Raw genomic sequence first — 23,636 nt, forward strand, 5'->3', positions numbered from 1 at the left:
AATGGTGGAGGATTATATGAGTGACCGCATCCAAGTAGGCACGTCAGACAGTCCGTACTTATACTGGCAGGAAAAAGAGGCAATTTGGAGGCCCTTGCACAAACTGGCTTTATTCTACCTAAGTTGCCCTCCCACAAGTGTGTACTCCGAAAGAGTGTTTAGTGCCGCCGCTCACCTTGTCAGCAATCGGCGTACGAGGTTACTTCCAGAAAATGTGGAGAAGATGATGTTCATTAAAATGAATTATAATCAATTCCTCCGTGGAGACATTGACCAGCAGCAATTGCCTCCACAAAGTACACAGGGAGCTGAGATGGTGGATTCCAGTGGGGACGAATTGATAATCTGTGAGGAGGGGGATGTACACGGTGATATATCGGAGGATGATGATGAGGTGGACATCTTGCCTCTGTAGAGCCAGTTTGTGCAAGGAGAGATTGATTGCTTCTTTTTTGGTGGGGGTCCAAACCAACCCGTCATTTCAGTCACAGTCGTGTGGCAGACCCTGTCACTGAAATGATGGGTTGGTTAAAGTGTGCATGTCCTGTTTATACAACATAAGGGTGGGTGGGAGGGCCCAAGGACAATTCCATCTTGCACCTCTTTTTTCTTTAATTTTTCTTTGCGTCATGTGCTGTTTGGGGAGTATTTTTTGGAAGGGCCATCCTGCGTGACACTGCAGTGCCACTCCTAGATGGGCCAGGTGTTTGTGTCGGCCACTAGGGTCGCTTAGCTTACTCACACAGCTACCTCATTGCGCCTCTTTTTTCTTTGCGTCATGTGCTGCTTGGGGAGTGTTTTTTGGAAGGGCCATCCTGCGTGACACTGCAGTGCCACTCCTAGATGGGCCAGGTGTTTGTGTCGGCCACTAGGGTCGCTTATCTTACTCACACAGCTACCTCATTGCGCCTCTTTTTTTCTTTGCGTCATGTGCTGATTGGGGAGTGTTTTTTGGAAGGGCCATCCTGCGTGACACTGCAGTGCCACTCCTAGATGGGCCAGGTGTTTGTGTCGGCAACTAGGGTCGCTTATCTTACTCACACAGCTACCTCATTGCGCCTCTTTTTTTCTTTGCGTCATGTGCTGTTTGGGGAGTGTTTTTTGGAAGGGCCATCCTGCGTGACACTGCAGTGCCACCCCTAGATGGGCCAGGTGTTTGTGTCGGCCACTAGGGTCGCTTAGCTTAGTCACACAGCTACCTCATTGCGCCTCTTTTTTTCTTTGCGTCATGTGCTGTTTGGGGAGTGTTTTTTGGAAGGGCCATCCTGCGTGACACTGCAGTGCCACTCCTAGATGGGCCAGGTGTTTGTGTCGGCCACTAGGGTCGCTTAGCTTACTCACACAGCTACCTCATTGCGCCTCTTTTTTTCTTTGCGTCATGTGCTGTTTGGGGAGTGTTTTTTGGAAGGGCCATCCTGCGTGACACTGCAGTGCCACTCCTAGATGGGCCAGGTGTTTGTGTCGGCCACTAGGGTCGCTTAGCTTACTCACACAGCTACCTCATTGCGCCTCTTTTTTTCTTTGCGTCATGTGCTGTTTGGGGAGTGTTTTTTGGAAGGGCCATCCTGCGTGACACTGCAGTGCCACTCCTAGATGGGCCAGGTGTTTGTGTCGGCCACTAGGGTCGCTTAGCTTACTCACACAGCTACCTCATTGCGCCTCTTTTTTTCTTTGCGTCATGTGCTGTTTAGGGAGTGTTTTTTGGAAGGGCCATCCTGCGTGACACTGCAGTGCCACTCCTAGATGGGCCAGGTGTTTGTGTCGGCCACTAGGGTCGCTTAGCTTACTCACACAGCTACCTCATTGCGCCTCTTTTTTTCTTTGCGTCATGTGCTGTTTGGGGAGTGTTTTTTGGAAGGGCCATCCTGCGTGACACTGCAGTGCCACTCCTAGATGGGCCAGGTGTTTGTGTCGGCCACTAGGGTCGCTTAGCTTACTCACACAGCTACCTCATTGCGCCTCTTTTTTTCTTTGCGTCATGTGCTGTTTGGGGAGGGTTTTTTGGAAGGGACATCCTGCGTGACACTGCAGTGCCACTCCTAGATGGGCCAGGTGTTTGTGTCGGCCACTAGGGTCGCTTAGCTTAGTCATCCAGCGACCTCGGTGCAAATTTTAGGACTAAAAATAATATTGTGAGGTGTGAGGTATTCAGAATAGACTGAAAATGAGTGGAAATTATGGTTTTTGAGGTTAATAATACTTTGGGATCAAAATGACCCCCAAATTCTATGATTTAAGCTGTTTTTTAGTGTTTTTTGAAAAAAACACCCGAATCCAAAACACACCCGAATCCGACAAAAAAAATTTGGTGAGGTTTTGCCAAAACGCGGTCGAACCCAAAACACGGCCGCGGAACCGAACCCAAAACCAAAACACAAAACCCGAAAAATTTCAAGTGCACATCTCTATTATACAGTCCTTCTTTGAGTCTACCTTGGTCAGTTTCATATGTGCTGGCGTATTTGCTTCTAATTAGGTTAATCTAGTCACGTCCTCACTATTTTCTTGTACAATGGGGTGTTATTCAGATCCCGAAGGATCTACATCAGGATGCGCAAAGTACTGTTTATCGGGACCCATTCTGTGCATGCGAGAACAGGTCCTGCAACGTCGGAAGCAGCCCGGCGTCAGATTCTCAGGGATTGACAGTCTGCTGCCATCTCGAGGGCAGGGAGGGGGCGGCGAGAACCTCTGTTTGCGAAAGCAGAGGTGCGTTGCTGCTGTTTAGGGGGAGGGAAGATGTCAGGGACCATCGTCGTTGCACGGAGAATTCCTGGCTTCTGTAACAGGCGGCTTGTGCATCACCATGGGTGCCGTAAGCTGCCCGATGGTGACTGAGTGGTCCGATGCTGCATCCCCGGTAGCAGGTGAGATCACTAGTGCAGCCAGAGGCGTTTACTTGTAATAGACGCCCCCTCCTGCATCACCATACGATGCTATCACCGCTGCTTCCAAGGCCCAGCATGCAGTTCTCCAATAAAATGTTTTTTTTTTTTTTAAATAATAAAATATCCCAGAGGAAAAATGCCAGAGAAATCGGAATACTGTACGAGCCAGAAATCTTAGTTGCCAAATAACTACAGCAAATACCTGCAGGCTGTTACTACAAGAAACCGTTGCTGAATATGTTCAGAGTTTTTAAAGTTGGACATTTCCTGCAGTTATTATTCTCAATGAAATAACGGAAAGATTGTCGGATCGGCGTGGAGACCCGCCGTCCTGGTTCTTCCCACATCAGACACTATGGAATATAATACTCGGGATTAAGCATATTAAGCAATTTCATTTCATATCTTTACAATCCAAAACCCTGGATCCATTCTGATAAATAAACTGTTGTAAGAAATCTCACTTTTCAAGAGCTCAGTCCTGTCATGATATTTGGAATAGGCTTTCCCGGAGCTATAAACTGGTTTCAGGCAAGTTCATGTAACTTAAACAAATGTCCTATTTATTTATACATTAGTTAGCCCATGTTTTATTCTCCAGCCATCAACCATGTGGCTGTCGCCCAACAGCACAGCGATAAACCACAACTAGCCAGTCTGCTGGGTCAGTATAACTTTGTGGTCAATCCTCGGAGAGAGATAATACTGTATGAAGACGTTGCCCAAACAACCAATCAGATTCTAACTGTCATTTATCTAACATAGGGGTCTATTTACTAAGCCTTGGAGAGAGATAAACTGGAGAGAGATTAATGGGTCTATTTACTAAGCCTTGGATGGAGATAAACTGGAGAGATATTAATGGGTCTATTTACTAAGCCTTGGATGGAGATAAAGTACCAGCCAATCAGCTCCTAACTGTCATTTTTCAAACCCAGCCTGTGACATGGTAGTTAGGAGCTGATTGACTGTTACTTTTGGGGACATGTACTAAGCAGTGATAAAAGTGGAGAAGTGAGCAAGTTGAGAAGTCGCCCGTGGCAACCAATCAGCATTGACGTAACATTTATAATTTGCATACTATAAAGGTACACAGAGCAGCTGATTGGTTGCAACTTCTCCACTGGCTCACTTCTCCACTTTTATCACTGCTTAGTACATGTCCCCTTTTACCTCCGTCCACTTTATCTCCATCCAAGGCTTAGTAAATACACCCCATAGTCTTTGAAATGCAGTTAGGAGCTGATTGATTGCTCTGGGCAACTCTTCCACTTTATCTCTCTCCAAGGCTTGATACACCTCCCCTTTAGAGAGAACTTTCTGCTACTTCCATTGTACAAAATATAAATACGTCCATTTATTCTAGGAAATGGTTTCGGGGTAATTCCAATTACCTTTCAGGTCAGAGCAGCTGCAGTTGGATTCAGTCAGGATCCAAGCAGTCGAAATACCAGCGCTGGAATCCTGACACTGATTGGAATGCCGGTGTTGCAATCCTGACCGGGACCACAATCCCGGCGATCGCCATACGGACAGCCGGGATCCCAAACGAGTGACTGCTGGACCAGGGCCGGTTCAAGCCCGCTCTGCGCCCCGGGCAGGAAATGGGGGTGTGGCTTAATACAGGGGGCGTGGTCAGTTACGCCCCCTGTACAGTAGTAGCGCCGTTTAAATGCTGAGCGGTGCGCGATGATGTCATCGCGCACCGCACAGCAAAAGGTCCTCTCCACGAAGGGAAACTAGACGCTACGCATCTAGTTCCCTTCGTGGAGAGGACCTTTGCTGTGCGGTGCGCGATGACGTCATCGCGCACCGCTCAGCAAAGGTCCTCTCCACGAAGGGAAACTAGACGCTACGCGTCTAGTTCCCTTCACAGGAGGCACAGCCGGGGGGACACAGCGGGCAGCAGAGGGCACAGCAGTGGCGGATCTTGCCATGGTGCGGCGCCCTCCGGATGGCGCCAGCGCCCTCCGGAAGACAGCGCCCCGGGCAAAAGTCCTGCTTGCCCGTGGCAAGATCTTCTACTGTGCTGGACTGCCAGAGACGTAAGAGGGTTAGACTGTGGGGGAGGGGGTTAGGTTTAGGCCACCACCTGGGAGAATTAAGGTTAAGCGGTGGTGGGGGGAGGGGGAGGTTTAGGCTGTGGGAGGGGAGGGTTAGGGGAGCATTGGGGGAAGGTGAGTATACTTACCTTGCCGCTAAGCAGCAATACAGAATATTAACTGTCACAGATCTATGTTCTATAGTCCCCATTGTGAGCATGCATAAAAAGAGATTGCTAATTTACGATTGTTCAGACTAAATAGAAAACTGTCAACGCAGTTGTCTAAATTCTGGATGATCAAAAATTCCAGACGTATTTCTAAACATTCTTTTCGATTCTTTAGAAAGAAAAAAAAAATGATGCTTCCCATACTGCGCTTATTGTAAGTTCTCGTCTGGTGTGAAGGCATCTGGGAAACAACCGTTGCGTGTGGGAGCAACCTAAGACTCATCTTGTTGCTGTCATCCCTAATATCTCTAATATTAACATATCCTATTCTTTCCAATTGCATCTCAAAGTACTAACAATGGGAAATCCCTTTCCAAATAGTTACAGAAAGTCAAAACCAGGAGCCCAGACAGTAATCAAAAAAGCTTTCTATTATTACAACAGCAATAAACCTCTCAGAGCTTTGTTAGGACATGGTAAATTACGCAGCTTTAGTGTGACCTAGCGCAGGCTGGCAGATGTTAAATAACAAGCTGAGTTGCAATCGGGAAGGTAAAATGTACAGATCTGTATTTACAAAATGCGACTATTCCGCTATCGACTACAATGTAACTATATTTTTTTTTAAAACTAATTTTTTTAAATTAATTTGTGTGTTTGGCTGATTCTCACAACAGACGTTCAATAATGCAGACAACCCATTTTACTAACCGATGAAAGAAACAATTAGAGGAAAAGTAGGACTTTTACTTTGAATTTTTTTAACCGTTAAGCGGCTGCAGATTTCCTCACCTCGCTTACACGCGATGACGCGATTGTTTTGTGAAATAATAAAAACGATTTGCGCTGACAAACACGTACTCGTTAATATCCCCTTCTGTATGCTTCATCCATCAACGCTTTATTAAAAAAAAGTTTTAATTGTTTAGTTAAATATCAGCATTTACTAATAACATTTAAGTAACCACATGTATAAAAATATTATTAAAGTAAGATTATACTTCCATTAAAGAATCATCGTACCCCAGCCAAGGGCGAAATTAAATGTTTTATTTTTCCCGTGGGCAAATTCCGATCTGGCAGTTTTAAATAATTAAAAAGACCTAATTGTAAAATGATAAATATTGCAAGATGTTAACAGTTACAAGTGAAACAAATAATTCCACTAATACCTTTTCATTCCAGCTCATAAACATCCTGTAGACAAAAACGTAACACATTTTACACACTTCAGTTATGCTGTACATTGTATAATGACTTTCTGAAACACATTATAAAGTGCACGTATTCCAGTGGGAAGAAATAACTGCAGATGAGTGTTTTGAAATTTTGTGGATATTTTGGGGGGAATTCAATTGTTTGAAAAGTCAGTTGGGTGTCTGCTTTGTCCTATCTAATAGACAGGAAAAAACAGACACCCAACCGAGTTTTCAAACGTTTGAATTCCCCCCTTTGTGTTTACAAAAACCATAGGAATTGGGAAAGCACATGGGGGGTCATTCCGAGTTGTTCGCTCGCAAGCTGCTTTTAGCAGCTTTGCACACGCTAAGCCGCCGCCTACTGGGAGTGAATCTTAGCTTATCAAAATTGCGAACGAAAGATTAGCAGAATTGCGAATAGACACTTCTTAGCAGTTTCTGAGTAGCTTCAGACTTACTCGGCATCTGCGATCAGTTCAGTGCTTGTCGTTCCTGGTTTGACGTCACAAACACACCCAGCGTTCGCCCAGACACTCCTCCGTTTCTCCAGCCACTCCCGCGTTTTTCCCAGAAACGGCAGCGTTTTTTCACACACACCCATAAAACGGCCAGTTTCCGCCCAGAAACACCCACTTCCTGTCAATCACACTCCGATCAGCAGAACGAAGAAAAAACCTCGTAATGCCGTGAGTAAAATACCTAACTGCATAGCAAATTTACTTGGCGCAGTCGCACTGCGGACATTGCGCATGCGCATTAGCGACTAATCGCTCCGTTGCGAGAAAAAAATAACGAGCAAACAACTCGGAATGACCCCCATGGTCATTTTCTATAGTGTGGTCTCAATTACATCATAGAAGCCTCTGGCCATCTTTTATTCCCTCTATGCATATTTCATGGGGATTCCCCGGCAGTCAGGATGCCGGAATGCCGACACCACACGGAATCCCGACGCCTGAACACTGAACGCCAGCATCCCAAAGGTAAGTATCAGGGCCACTGATAAGGTTAAGGTTAGGACCTGGGGGGGGGGGGAGAGATTAGGTACTAGAAAGGGGGTTTAGTCGTAGCTGTCATTCCCCGGTGTCTTAGCCCTAGCCGCCACCCCCATTATCTTAGCCCTAGCTGCCACCGCTGGCAAATTAGTGTTAGGGTAGGGGACAGGGGAGGGGTAAAATAATTACCCCATCCCCTGTCAGCATTCTAATTGTCAGGATGCTGGTGTTGGTCATGTGACCACCGGGATCGTCGATCACACCCATTTCATATGACCAGAACAAATTTCAAATTTTTGCTATGCGCTAGTTAAACTTAGAAAACATCATTTGTTTCTTTGCGCCCTGTAGTAGATTTCACATCATTTACAATACAGATCTGCAGCATAGTGACTGACATACAGTAAATATTTAATAACTTTGTAATTTACTTGCAGTATACTCAGGATAAACAGGCAAAATAATCAAGCAACGAAATGTTCCATGTGTTTTCCCCTAGTCATGTCTGTCTGGGTCGTGTAGAAGTTTGCACACATCAATCGGCTAGTTGTCCTGTACAGCAGTGCAGAGAAATGATCCTAGAAATAAAAGATAGATTTTATGATTTAATATTTTTTTTTACTACTTTCAAAATGTAATGTGTTGGGGTATTTTCACATGTATTACTGAGCTGTACATGTAGTTATCATTATTAGTAATTGTTTATAAAATGCCAAAATATTATGCAGCGCATTGTTACGTATATTGAGAACATCACAATACAGAACAATTGATTTCAGTGACATGAAGCAGGAGCTGAAGGTGGCACTGCCCATAGTACTGTAGCTTAGATCACTCGGAATGCTATGTACTGGCTGACCAACCTCTGTTAGCACCAGTTCTTGGGCATATTCCTGAATCCGAGACTGTCGTTGTGAATAGGGATCCTGGTATGGGGTAGCGCTGTGCGTAACGAGACTGATGAGGTGATTTGAATAAAGGGACACTCAGCACAAAGTGCGTTGGCCCCATGCCCTTTCCTTGCATGGGGGATTGTGTCCACCACGGATTGTGTCCAAACTGCATCACTGTTTGCTGTATTTATGGTCCTCTGCTTTGCACCATTTACTTCTGCCCCACTGTACACTATGCCTGTGTGCTACACCTCCACTGAAGTGCAGGGCCGTCTTAACAGCAGCGTAGGCCCCTGGGCACAGCAATGCACTGGGCCCCCTACCTATCTTCCAGCGGAAGGGATGGGGGGTGCTATCAGCAGCAGCTTTGATGTCCCGGGGGGCAGTAGGGTGTGTCCTATCTTCTGCTCAGCATGTAGGACCTGGAGCAGTAATTTCTGCTAATTACTCCTTTACTGCACAGATGGTGGGAGATGGAGCGGGAGGGAGAACACTAAACTGTAGAAGAGGTATTGGGATGAATGAAGGGGCCCCGGTACATGACTTCCAGGGTGGTATGCGGGGTTTAATACGCAGGGGAGGGGTGTATAGTGGAGTGGGCTTAATATTCATAATTTTTCAGTGGGAGGGCAGCTTGCTTGACTGCAGATATCTCCAGTTCCTGGAAATAGATTTCTTAGCTTTGAATGAGATGAAAACTAGAGAGTCCCACCTTTCAGGAGGCACTGGGGACTTGGAGATCAGAGTTCAGGAGCCAGAGCAATACTCCGGCAAAAGTATAAAACTGCATACCAGATGTGTGGAGCTGGAGCAGGGACCAGCTGCTTGAAGGCTGATATATCTGTTTCTAGGCATAGTAGAGACAAGATGCCAGTGTCCACTGAAAGTGCAGAGTCCCATCTTTTGGAGAATACCCTCAGAAAAATGTTAAGTTTGACAGAACCCGAGATATCTGTCTGGGAAGAGCAATTAACAGTCTTGGGTGGGGACCACTGCTTCGAAGCCAGATATCTCTGGTTCCTTAGGGCCGATTTTCAAAAATCTAGTACCACTGGAAAGAGGGGACCCTCAGCTTTCAGCCTAGGGCTCTTAGACTCCTGGGGCCCTTGGGCAAGTGCCCATTGAGCCCATACAAAAAGACGGCCGTGCTGAAGTGCATCCTCCGTGGGCAGGATGTATTTCACATCTATTCATACAGGGAATATCATAGTGCCACACACGTGTCAGTTTTCCCATGTATGCCAAGGTCCTTGTATGGCTTTTCTCCCACACTGTAACCTTCATACTGTGCCCAATATGGCTGCCTCATCTGGTGCGCTCGTGGATAGGCTGAAAAATACATTGCAGTTATGGTGGAACCCCACTAATATCAGAGCACAGGAACCACCCGTTTTGTGTCATCTCTTTTAGGCATGACATATTCCACCCAGGGTAACCCTACGTAGCGCACCCAAGATGGCTGCCTCACCTGGTACCTTTCATGGGTGAAATATATAACGCATAGAAGTTATTACCCAACATGTCTGCACCAACCCTGCAATATGCTTATTGTGCTTTCAAGGTTTAGTTTTTAATTGTTTCTGAGTCCTACAGGAGAAAAGCACTATATGCTGTAAATATTATTATTATTATAATATATATATAATTTATATATTATGTTAGTAGACAGTCACGATGACGACACTGATGTTGTGTCGACATTGTTAGTATAACAACAAACTGATTGTATCCTCAATCTGGCATTCTGTCCCTAACCCTAACACATCCCCTAACTCTAGCGGAAAGTCTCACGCTAACCCTAAATCTCCTGGGAACGACAATGTTTCTGAATTGTCAATGTCAACATTTTGCAGGTGCAGACTTTAATGATGTAGACATTGTAACATTGTCGGCAACATCAATGTCAGCATTCTGCTGTCAACATTGCGAAGGCTGATCTGGTAAACGTACGCATACTGAAGTGACTGCATACCCCGTTGGCTATCAACGTACAGTATATATATGTACAGCAAGTTAAAGTCTCATGTCCTATCACAGAGCATAGAGAGTATGGTGTCCGTATTTGGCACAATTCATTGTTTCCCAACAGTTGTTATCCGCTGCTTAAAAAATAAAGTTCAAAGTGCACTGTGCCGCCGCTCAGATCCTGCAGCCGCCACGCACCGCGTGCCCGGTATGCCTGATGCCAGCCAGCCGTATGGCATGAAAGATGAGTCACAAGACAAAAAGCGTCAGGTTATCCAAATAGTATGGGCCTGATTCTGAATCGGATGCAATGTTGATGTCAGATGCAGTCGACCAATTTTTTGCTACTGTGCATGTGTCTATGTTGCATTACGCATGCATCCAATATCTGTTCGCACAGAGCTTCAGTTAGTAACATATGAGGTCATTCAGATCTGATCGCTGGGCTGCGTTTTTTGCTGTCCTGCGTTCAGATAGTTGCCGCCTACAGGGGGAGTGTATATCCACCGTGCTAGTGTGCGATCCCATGTGTACACTGAGCTGCTAAAATCCACGTTGTGCAGTCTGTGCGCAGCCCAGGACTTACTCCTCTAGTGTGATGAGAACAGGCTGATCGGGGCCGGAGCTGACGTCACACACCCGCCCTGAAAATGCTTGGGAACGCCTGCGTATTTCCTGAACACTCCCAGTAAACGGTCAGTTACCACCCACAACCGCCCTCTTCCTGTCAATCACCTTGCGAACGCCCGTGCGAGTGGATTTTTTGCACCATCCCATCGCTGACCGGCGATACCCGTTGTTGTTGTCCAACGCGCGTGCGCATTTGTGGTGCATGCGCTGTTATGACCTGATCGCCCGCTGTGCGAAAACGCACTGCAGCGATCAGATCTGAATGACCCCCATAGTTATTGAGATTGAAAAAAAGACAATGTGTCCATTGAGTCCAACCTATATTTGATCTACTGCTATGATATGGATTTACTTCTACTGCCCCAGACATTACCATACATTATTATTAAAGGTTATGGGCCGATCCAACCGGAATTTTTGCATGCGCAGCGACCGTCCTATGCATACGCCAGCACTTGCTGCAGGGGGGAGAGGGCTGAAGAAAAAGCAATTGCCTCTGCCTGTCAATCAGTCAGAGGCGATCGCGGGGCGGGAGGGGGGGTGGCAACGCTCCGTTTCCAGGGAGGAGATGAAGCGTTGCGGGGGCGTGGCTGTGTGAACAGTGGGCGGTGTGGCGCAAACGGGGGCGTGATCACGGCGGCTGCGTGACATCACACGCAGCCACCGCAATGGGTAAGATGGCGCCGGGACTCCTGTGGGCGCAGTTAAGCTGCACCGGCAGGAGCTATCCTTAGTGTCTGCTGACGAGCAGAAATTGCAATGCGATCGCAATTTCTGCTAGTTGAAGTGGGGGAGGCGCCGGTCAGTATGCTTGGCGGCCTTGCCCAGCGATGGCGGCCCCCAGCATGCGACCAAAAGGATGGCACATTCTGCTGATTAGCAGCATCTGCTATCCTTACTGAATTAGCCCATATATCCTTGGGTGCCATTTTCAGCTAAAAAATTGTCTAACCCTTTTTTAAACCTATCAATTGTGTCAGCCAGTACAACCTTCTTTGGAAGAGAGTTCCATATCTGTACTGCCCTTACTGTGAAGAAGCCCTACCTTCTCAGGGTATGAAACTTCCTCTCCTCTAACCTTAGCGGGTAACTGCGTGTCCTGTGTATAGGTTTCTTGATAAACAAATCGCCTAATTGTTCGGGTGTGATATGCGTGACCGTCGGTCAACCGACCGTCGGTCAGCATACCGACGCTGGAATCCCGGCAGCGGAATGCCGGCGGGGGTGAATGCAACAAGCCCCTTGCGGGCTCAGTGGCTACCTGCGGTTGCCACTGGTTCTATTCGACTGTCAGGATTGTGAGGGAACGGGATGTAGGGGGAGATATTGTGACCGTGGGTCTCCTGACCGCCGGTCACATGACTACATCCCGATTGTTTAATGTATTGACTCTTATTGTATTTGTAGATGTGAAGCATGCCTCCTCTTAGACACCTCTTTTCCAATGTAAACATATCTAACCTAGATAGTCTTTCCGCATAATCCAGTGCCTCTAACCCCTCTATCAATTTTGTGGTTCTTCTCTGAACGTTTTCTAGTTCCGTGATATATTTTTTGTAGTGTGGTGCCCAGAACTATACGCCGTATTCCAGATGTGGCCGCTCCAATGATGCGGCAGTTACCATTCGCGTGGTCTGAGGGATGTTTCTGGATGGTGACAAGGAAGTGACATTGAGGTCGCAATGTGGACACGTGGAGATGTACGGGTGTGACATGGGAGTGTGGCAGGCATGTTACTGAGGTGGTTATACTCACTTAGGGGGACAGTCAATTACACACACTCACTGTCGGGTATAAAAGTATCACCGGGGGGCTATTAAATTAGCTCAGATAAGCCGGGAGGCAAAGCAAAATCCTCAGAAAATGGCGCTGTTTCTGCCAAAAACACACAGGTTTCATAGAACCTGTGTGTTTTCATGTGAAAAAATACATTTTTTCAGGTGTTCTTCAAATTGAATATCCCAGAAAAAAAATATCGAAGAAACATCGATGTCTCTTCGGCGGTAATTGAATATCCCCCTTATACTCTGTAATAAAATGTTACACTCATTCTTACTCAGCAGTTTAACAGTCCCATAAATGTACATTTCAAATATATCTTGCTGGGGTTCCTGCAGAGGACAACATTAACAAGGTAAGACCAGACAAATTGGATATAAAAGTAGAAATGACTGTGGATAATATTTTATGTGTGTCACTGACAAATGATTGGGGAAAGCACTGTTGGCTGTTGACTTTGCGCTGTGAAATTTGGTAACATAAAACCATAGGGAAAGAGATGTAATGATAAACTGTCCGTGAGTCCCGACCTGCGTACCTGGCAGACACTTGTAATCCTGATTAGTAAGAGCAGACTCTCAGCAAACACTGGAGTCCGATAATATTTTCTTTCACATCTGACTTCTTCCCTGTAACTCTGTGATCTCTTGGAACCATAGTACCGAGGGCTGAGCTAAGAAAGCTGATCTGTCCTGTGAGCGATATTACTCACAAAGGGGCAGATGTATTAAGCCTGGAGAAGTGATAAAGCAGTGATAAGTGCAAAGTGATAATGCACCAGCCAATCAGCTCCAATATGTAAATTGACAGTTATGAGCTGATTGGCTGGTGCATTACCACCCTGAACTTATCACTACTTTATCACTTCTCCAGACTTAATACATCTGCCCCATTATCTGCATGTATTCTGGGGAAACATTTCTCTATCCAAAATCTAAAGATGTAATGGATGGGTGATGGGGTGATTGAACAGAGAAGTACTTACTTCCTGCGCTTTTCAGTAATAGGGGCAGATGTACTGCATACCTCCCAACTGTCCCGATTTTCGCAGGACAGTCCACCAGAGCAGCAGTGAATAGACGCTGTGTGCATGCGCACAGCGGCTATTCACGGGAGACCCTTCACAGAAAGGTCCCTTCACAGGGAAAGGTCCCTGCCACTTCGTGGCACTCTCCTGATTGGCTGTATGCGCGTCTGAGCTGGCAGACAGCACATCGCACAGCTCCCTCCATTAGTTTCAATGGTGGGAACTTTGCGGTCAGCGGTGGGGTTACCTCACCGCTGACCGCAAAGTTCCCACCATTGAAAGTAATGGAGGGGGCTGTGCAATGCGTGTCTGAGCTCAGACGCGCAGAGCCAATCAGGTGAGTGCCACGAAGTGGCGCTTCCTAATTGGCTGAAGGGACCTTTCTGTGACAGGAGTCACGGGGGGTCTCTGCATTCGGGGAAAGGGGTCCCATGTGTAAACATGGGACCCCTTTCAGTCCGTGTGATCCGGGTATTCGTTTTTTTTGTTTTGCCAAGTACGTGGATTACAAATCACAGGACACTGGATTGAGGTGAGTATAATTTTATTCACAGGTACCCCGGATCGTCTGCGACATTGGAGACGTGGGAGTCGGCGGGTCAACATAGGTAAGTATGTATGTGTCGGCATGTATGAAATAAACTTTTACTTTCACGGTGTGTGTCTCCTGTTTTTATTTGGGTCTTTTTTTTTCAGTAGAACTACAGGTACCAGCGGGCCCGTTTTTCCACCCGCATGCTGGTACTTGTGGTTCTCCAAGTACCAGCTTGCGGGGAGGCTTGCTGGGACTTGTAGTTCTTCTGGAAAAAAACAATATTCTTTCATTTTACTTAAGGCTATCAGCCCCCCATCCGCAGCTCTTGGATGGGTGGGACAGCCTCGGGCTTCACCCCTGGCCCTTGGGTGGCTGGGGGGGGACCCCTTGATTGAAGGGGTCCCCACTCCTCCAGGGTACCCCGGCCAGGGCTGACTAGTTGGGTATTTAATGCCACGACCGCAGGGCGCTGTATAAAAGTGACCCCCGGCTGTGGCATTATCTACCCAGCTAGTGGAGCCCTGTGCTGGTGTAAAAAATACGGGGGACCCCTACGCTTTTTGTCCCCCGTATTTTTTGCACCAGCACCAGGCGCAGAGCCCGGTGCTGGTTTTAAAAATACGGGGGATCCCCTGTCGGTTTTTCCCCCGAATTTTTAGAACCAGGACCGACTCGAAGAGCCCGAGGCTGGTTATGCTTAGGAGGGGGGACCCCACGCAATTTTTTTTCGTTTTTTTTACCGTTTTTACCCGTTTTTTTAAAACATTTTTAAAAATCTAATCAAAATCCGTCAAATCGTCCGTTTTTCGACAGCGGGACTGTCGAATCCGTTTTTTATTGAATATGTTGAATTCCGGCACCCACCTGCCGGAATTCGACTGTCGAATTTTGTCGAATTAAAAAACGGGCGAAAAATTGCCGCGATTCGTCGGCAATTGCATATACCCCTAAGATTTCTTTATAGAAGGTGTAATTGGAGCAGAGGAGTCTGGCACTGGAAGTGTAATAGCTTGCCAGCTGTTTACTGCTAATTTATTTATTACCAGTTATTTATATAGCGCACACATATTCCACAGCGCTTTACAGAGAGTATTTGGCCATTCACCTCAGTCCCTGCCCCAGTGGAGCTTACAATCTAGATTCCTTACCACATGTACACACAGACACACTCTAGGGTTAATTTTGTTGAGAGCCAATTAACCTACCAGTGTATTTTTGGATTGTGGGAGGAAACCGGAGTACCTGGAGGAAACCCACGCAAGTACGGGGAGAATATACAAACTCCACACAGTTAGGGAAATGGTAGAAATTGAACCCAGTGCTGTGAGGCAGTAATGCTAACCACTACACCTTCCGTACTGCTAATGGGGTGGAATGGCTTGCTATTCATAAGGAATGGATCAATTTCCTTCATAACAAGTCCAGGTGCCACTCTTCTTCTCCATGCATGAACATGATATTCAAGCTAATAGGGCTAGTAGGTTTATGACTTTCATGGCTTGAGATGGGTCCACCCTTCCCACTCTGTATGCATTGATTGGTGCTGATGCTATTACCTTTTCTACTATGCAGTCTGTTGCTGGAGTGTTTTGTGATTATTTGTGATTGTTTATACTTAGATTCCTACTTGCATCAGTTTCCTTTGCCTATCATTGCACCTAGTAGTTGAGAGCACTTAGACTCCTCCATTTCCCTTGCAGAGGCGGAGGACGCTATTCAGTCCTTTCCTAAAAGTAGGTGTCCATTTATTGGTGGACTTCCTATAGAGCTTTATAAAAGTCATCTTTGTTATTTTGTCCCCAAATTGTTAGACATTTAATGCTTTCTCTGAAGCTGGTTCCTTTGCCCCCTTAATGGTGGAGGTCTTGATTGTGGTCCTCTCCAAGCCTGGAAAGAATCCGGTTTATCTGGACTCATATGGATCTACAGTATTTCTTTCTTATTTACAGATGTTAAGATTCTGCTAAAAATTGTAGCTATACGTTTGAATAATGTGATATTGGAGATTATTCATCATGACAGAATCCGATTTTATGCCAGAGAAATCAACCGTGACTTATCGCCAGCATTTATTTATTTATTTATTAACAGTTTCTTATATAGCGCAGGAAATTCCGTTGCGCTTTACAATTTGAAAAAACAATAACAATAACAAACTGGGTGATAACAGTCATAGAGGTAGGAAGGCCCTGCTCGCAAGCTTACAATCTATAGGGAAATAGCACCTTTCCTTGTGTACATATGCCTATCTATTGCATAGAATGAGAAGACATGTGAGAATATGTGTGGACTGTACAGAGTGGATGCAATTTGATAGGAAGGTTTAGGAAAGTTATCTGGGCGGTTCTGGAATTTGATACGCTTGCCTAAAGAGGTGAGTTTTCAGGGAACGCTTGAAGGTTTGGAGACTAGAGGAGAGTCTTATTGTGCGTGGTAGGGCATTCCACAGAGTGGGTGCAGCCCGATGAAAGTCCTGCAGTCGTGAGTGGGAGCGAGTAATGAGTGTGGATGAGAGACGCAGGTCTTGTGAAGAGCGAAGAGGTCGGGTTGGGAGATATTTTGTGATAAGCGAAGTGATGTACGTTGGTGTAGTTTGGTAAATGGCCTTGTGTGTGAGTAAAGGTATTTTATATTGAAGGCGGTAGAGTACAGGTAACCAATGGAGGGACTGACAGAGTGGATCTGCAGACGATGAACGTCTAGCGAGGAAGATAAGCCTCGCCGCTGCATTCAGAATGGATTGTAGTGGTGAGAGTCTCGTTTTGGGAAGACCAGTTAGGAGACTATTGCAATAATCAATGCGGAAGATAATGAGAGCATGGATTAGAGTTTTAGCAGTGTCTTGTGTAAGGTATGGTCGTATTTTGGATATGTTTTTTTCGATAGCATTTGGATAGCATTTTTATTCTTGTGCCATGAGGGCAGCGATGATTCATTGGTGGTGTAATTGAATACAGCCAAAACATTTTATTCGGTAGGAGACCACAAATTGGTTGAACTCAATGGACAAATTGTCTTTTTTCAACCTCAGAAACTATAGTATTTTACTATGTTATGGTGTCAGGGTCTGAGGAGAGAATTTCCCTTTATGCTGACAATATGTTATTGTGTTTGTTGAATACTGCTACATTGCACCCATCTTTTAAATATCTTGGCATTATGATCGCCAATGATGTGACTCATGTCTCCTTAACCCCAAATTGATTTCCTTAAAATAATATGTAAATCTCACATCTGGCAAAAGCTTCCCTTGTTAGTTGTGGGAAGGGTGAATTTGGTGAAGATGGTTGTTCAGACCAGATTTATCCTCCCCCTTCTCTATTCACAAAGAGTGCTAGATGTGTTACTTCTTGTTTGGGCTGGTAAGTGTCTCCGCATTGCGTACAAGACTCTGAGTAGAACTCATGGTGAAAGTGGAATTTTAGCAACTTATATACAGACTCAGACTCAGACTTGTGCACAGATGTAGAAATGTTGCATATCAAATTAATCAGTGCAGTCTCATGATGCAGTTTTGTTACATCAATCGTTCCATTTGTGCGACTAAGAGTGAAAACATGCTTGGCTTAAGCTGAGTTGCACAGGACCTGTTTGTTGCGACTTCGGCATAGGTGCATAAGGTTGTATCTGTATGTTTTACCGGTTTCTGCAGCTCATACATGCGTTGTGTGCACAGTGGGATGGGGGCATCCCTGCTTTGGTGGAGTCACCTACAGTATGTGCAACTTGATATTCAAGTTACATATTCATACTCTCCCATCTAAAAAATACATTTGATGTACTTATTCCTCATTAATTTCAGCTATGGGTCTGGGTGGGTTGCAATTCCTGAGATCTAAATGGGCGTCGGACACAGGTCCCTTTGCAGATATGGACTGGAGCTTTGTTCCTGGCACCCCTTGCACCATCACACCGCATTCCAAATCTCAACAGATACAGTTATACAGTATATACTCCATAGAGTGTATTGGACTTGGGTTCATCTGGGACAGCTGTGAAGTTCAGTGTCTACCTATTGTACCTCCTATCCAAAGTATGGGGCATCTGCTGCTGCTTCCTGGAATCTGCTTTGGTCCTCTTCCTTATTTGGTGATTTTTTGGTCTTGGGTCCTGGGCTGTGTAAAGATTAGATTGTGTCTGGCTGACCCGAATATTTGATACACATAATTTTAGTTACTTAAATGAGTTTATTGGTCCATGGCAGGTGCATGTAAGGTTTAATCTAGACTAGAAGAAAACAAACAAGTTCCCCCAGCACACCGCTATGAACCACCAATATGCATCCTACATGATAATAGTAATTAAAATATCTCAGTTACATACAGCACATTTGCAAACATATGGTATGCCACCAGCCACGGCAAGGTGTCTCTGCTCTGGTGCTCATATGCGACATGATAATAGCACCTACTTTGGGTCATATATATCTGTATTTCTAGTTTGAGACCCAACTCAACTGGAGGCACCCTAAGTTTCTCCAGTGTGGCACTACAAGGATCATTATACCCTTCAAGTACTGATCCCATCCATGCCTCTCAGAACTGCTATACACAGAATGATAGTTGCTCACATCAATTTATTGGTCCATCACAAGTGCATGTGAGGGAGGGGGTAATTTAGACTATAATAAACAACAGAAATTCCCCCAGCACACTGCAGTTGACTAGCAACATTTTTTTGTTTGGTCTTGGCCTGGTAGGTGTTTCAAATCGGTATTTGTAAACTTATATTACTATTCTTTTTACATTAGATGAAGTGTGTTCCCTTCTCTTCCTTCCTGGATAGGTCTGTTTAACGCCAGTGTTTACTACAAATGATTCATGTATACTAAAGCGATGTGTCCATTAAAGTTTGATAGAATTTGGGCCCTCATTCCGAGTTGTTCGCTCGTTAGTTATTTTAGCAATGGAGCGATTAGTCGCAAACTGCGCATGCGCAATGTTCGCAGTGCGTCTGCGCAAAGTAAATTTGCAAAAAAGTTTGGTATTTTTACTCACGGCTTAACGATGAAATTTCTTCGTTCTGGTGATCGGAGTGAGATTGACAGGAAGTGGGTGTTTCTGGGCGGAAACTGGCCGTTATATGGGTGTGTGCGAAAAAACGCTGCCGTTTCTTGGAAAAACGCGGGAGTGTCTGGAGAAACGGGGGAGTGTCTGGGCGAACGCTGGGTGTGTTTGTGACGTCAAACCAGGAACGAAACTGACTGAACTGATCGCAGTGGCAGAGTAAGTCTCGAGCTACTCAGAAACTGCAAAGAAATTTCTTTTCGCAATTCTGCGAATCTTTCGTTCGCAATTCTGCAAAGCTAAGATTCACTCCCAGTAGGCGGCGGCTTAGCGTGTGCAAAGCTGCTAAAAGCAGCTAGCGAGCGAACAACTCGGAATGAGGGCCTTGGTCCTTTTGGCAGTACACCATTAATGCCTTGGACTCAAATGTCTCCTCTACCTAAATCTGTTCTTCTTCTACCTCTGGGTGTTCCGTTGCCACAATGTTTATATGAACTTGATGTATTTTATTCTGGTTGATGTTGTTTATCGCCTGTCTGTCTAATGTACTTTTTTTCTTAATGATTTATGTTTATTGCCATTTATCCATGCTTGCTCTATCCGTTAGTCCCAAAGTGCTTATACTGATATTGTTGTCGACTGTCTTTTCTCATTTTCGTTATTTTTTTTTGTCTACTGTATATGTATCTAATTTTAAAATCTAATAAATATACGTGATTACAAGATTCGCCTGAGGCTTGGGTGTGCAGCGTCACGCAATCATGTATTGCATTCGAAATACTTAAATTGTATACATTGTTCACTGCATTAAATCAGCAGCGGCGACATGCACAATTATATCAGTATAAACAAATCAAATGTACGAGGATAAATAAACACGTACGGAGTAACTCTTCTCATTTGTGGTGATCTAGATTTATCAGGAAACTTTTGATTGTAATTAAAATAAGAAAATAAAATGAATCCACATATATGTCAGGCAGCGGACCTTGGTAAATTTACTAGTAAAGATTGTATACAACCCATAGATACTGGATGTCTGACGGGCGATGAATCATCTACAAAGAACAAAAAGCAGAACTCGCCGTCTCTCTGTGGAAGGACATATATTTTCTTTTCTATTCTTCTAATTAATTCCAACAATTTGCAAATTAAGTTTCCTTCACCTTTAACCCTTGTTGTTTGGTGACCTCTCTGTAATAAATCAAACCATTAAACTATACTATTGTAATGATTAACTTAGAGCAACAGTAAATTTAAAATATACAGTAAGATGCCCATTTGCCTTACATAATAGAACTTATAATATTGCTGATGAACAAACACACGTACTGTACTGTATATGGGATGCAGTTATAATACCGTCTTTCGGGATCCTGGCGTTCAGGAAACCGATGCCGGAATCTCTGTATATTAATATTATAACTTGACTTTTATTTTAGCCTTAGAGGAACGCAGGGCTGCCATCCGAAATTGTGGGGCCCGGGACTGTCAAAATAGACAGGGCCCCTCCCCCAAACAAAAAAGATTTTGCTCCACCTCTCCACCCCTATGTGATGTCATACAGTGTGATGTTACATATAGGTGGAGCGTTGCGGACCTACAGGAATGGTTCACAGAGAGCCGATGCACAGGTAAGGCTTGTTTGAAGAAGTCCTCCCTGTGCATCAGCCAACTGTTGTTTTACAGCCTGGTGCAGCTGTCCAGGTATTGGTGGTAGGAGCCAAGGGTGGGCCTCCCTTTCTGTAAGGGCCCGGGACACCAGTCCCCGCAGTCCCCCCCGGTTGGCTGCCCTGGAGGAACGTATAGAAGAATACAGGAGAAACTAACATGTGATGTTAATAGATGAATATGGATATAGAGTGCATCCTCATCGCTGCTGTACCCATTCAGCTTTATTTATTGTCTCTTATGCAGTTGGAGAACTACATTGTGGACAACATGAAGACAGAGATGGTGCAGATGCAGCAGAATGCAGTGCAGAACCAGACGGCCACTATGCTGGAAATAGGGACAAGCCTGCTGAGCCAAACGGCGGAGCAGACGAGAAAACTGACAGACGTGGAAACACAGGTAGGTGAGAACGCCTCTCAGCAAGAGACCAGAAACCACAGTGTCTTCAATTTGTTTTAAATGTATGATGGGGAGATGTATCGAGTCTTGGAGAGAGATAAAGCGGAGAAGTTGCACATTGCAAGCAATCACCTTCTAACGGCCATTCATCCAGCACAGTCTTTGGAAGCTTTGGGAAATTTCTCCACTTTATCTCTCTCCAAGCCTTGATACTTCTCCCCCTGTGTGTGAAATGTAGAGATCATCTTTTAGGTACTTCTAGATACGTTAAGTTGCAATCGCAGACTCCATGACCATGAAAAGTGCAGCGAGTGAAAGATTGTGACACTGTATTAGATTACCCATTAATCAAAACCTAGACTCCCAGATCCCGTGTTCCTGTACAGCCTATAGAACATAATACAGATAAAACAGGTAAGGGTATGGGAGCACAAAACTGTATATACAGACCTGCCTGGTTTTCCATATTTGCTCGCCATCATCTCAAAGGCTGGCTACGCCACTGGAAATCCATGCAGAATGGATTTCCTTCTGATCGTCTGGCCCCTGGCAGAGGTGTAAGGGTCTGTGTCAAATGTTAAAGGTGGCACATGGCACTTGGGGGAGGTGATATGACATGGTGAGTGGGGCATAAGTATCACAGTGGGAACCTTTAAGCACTGGGGGGTGGGGCTTAGAGCCTCTGAAAATCGATCCCCGCTAGGGAGATAAGGGGTAGTTCCACTGGTGATAATTGCCTCTGAGGGTACTATGGTCCTTGGGTTGGAAGGTGGTGATGAGTAATGCTACAATGAGGGCACGGGTGTGCTAGGTACCCCATGGTGTGTGTGTGTGTGTGTGTGTGTGTGTGTGTGTGTGTGTGTGTGTGTGTGTGTGTGTGTGTGTGTATATCAGGCATGTCCAAACGGCGGCCCTCCAGCTATTGAGAAACTACACATCCCAGCATGCCCTGACACAGCTTTAGCATTCTCTGACAGCAAAACTGTGTCAGGGCATGCTGGGATATGTAGTTTCACAACAGCTGGAGGACCACAGTTTGGACATGCCTGGTGTGTGTGTATATATATATATATATATATATATATATATACTGTATATTATTCTATTAAAATATTTAAATATATTTTGAACAGATGCTCTCAATTTTATTACATTTTTTGACCTTTTATAAAATAAAGAAACAAATAAAATTGCGAGTTAAGTGGTTGCCTGCCCCGTGAACTGAAGATGCATGGAGGGCTAGTAGTATAAAGTTCCTTGTTTTATTGTTGACTGTATTTCATGAATCTATTGGACGCACCAATCTTTTGTAGGTCGAGGTCACAAAGGAAACTAAACAACATTTAAGTTCAAATAAACACTTGAACTAATAGCTGAGAGTGATACATATGTCAGGGTAAATAAATTAGTTGCTTCTATTAATTCCTCTTTGAAGCAGATGATGAATTTCCTATGTAGTTTGTTTCTACTGTTGTTTGTTTGTAAGCTGCAGAATAATTGCACCTGGGACTGTGTCACTACTTCTGAGGACTAAGGCTTTGGCCATTATCCAATTGTGCAAGTCGTCGGCTAAATAGTGGATTTTCTCTGTTTTATTTACTGTAATGGTTGAAATTCCCAGTTTCAGTATATTAGGTAAAGGAATAATGACCATTAAATATATTTTCCTATAATGTGCCGTCTTTTAGGGTTCAAGATAAAACTTAAAATTGCTACAAATCCCATAAACTAATAAATCATGGGACCTGAATAGAAAAATCTTTTTATTTTCTTAAATGCTGTTCAAACCGGTAAAATATTTCTCCTGTAGAGTACTACGTGTCATATATGTTTCTCTAAAATAAAGAAAAAATAGTTCATTTTAGTTAAAAACAGAATCTGCCTTACTGTATGTGTATTGTTACCACATTTCCTGAGCTAGAGATGTGCGGCGGGCACTTTTCGTGTTTTGTGTTTTGGTTTTGGTTCTAATTCCATTTTCGTGTTTTGGCTTGATTTTGCCAAAACCACCCTTTAGTGTTTTGGTTTTGGTTTTGGATCTGGATGATTTTTTGGGGAAAAAACACATAAAAACATCACAGAATTTGGGAGTCATTTTGCTCCTAACCTCAATAACAATAATTTCCACTCATTTCCAGTCTATTCTGAACACCTCACACCTCACAATATTGTTTTTAGGCCTAAAAGTTGCACCAAGGTGGCTGTATGACTAAGCTAAGCGACACAAGTGGACAACACAAACACCTGGCCCATCTAGGCGTGGCACTGCAGTGTCAGACAGGAGGGCAGATATAAAAAAAAAAGGCCCCAAACAGCACATGATGCAAAGAAGAAAAAAATTGCAATGAGGTAGTTGTATGACTAAGCCAAGCGACACAACACAATTGGCCCATCTAGGCGTGGCACTGCAGTGGCAGACAGGAGGTCAGATATC

At 44.8% G+C, this 23,636-nt stretch overlaps 1 protein-coding gene across 1 annotated transcript in view; it reads left to right on the forward strand.

Moving 5' to 3' along the window:
* ANGPT1 (angiopoietin 1) overlaps positions 1–23,636 on the forward strand; it is a 430,887-nt gene that overhangs the window by 191,980 nt on the left and 215,271 nt on the right. The window contains exon 2 of the mRNA XM_063924513.1: positions 21,047–21,202. Within this exon, the coding sequence (XP_063780583.1) occupies positions 21,047–21,202 (156 nt within the window). The remainder of the gene's footprint in view (positions 1–21,046; positions 21,203–23,636) is intronic.

This window comes from Pseudophryne corroboree, chromosome 5 (assembly GCF_028390025.1).
Source record: "Pseudophryne corroboree isolate aPseCor3 chromosome 5, aPseCor3.hap2, whole genome shotgun sequence".
NCBI lineage: Eukaryota > Metazoa > Chordata > Amphibia > Anura > Myobatrachidae > Pseudophryne > Pseudophryne corroboree.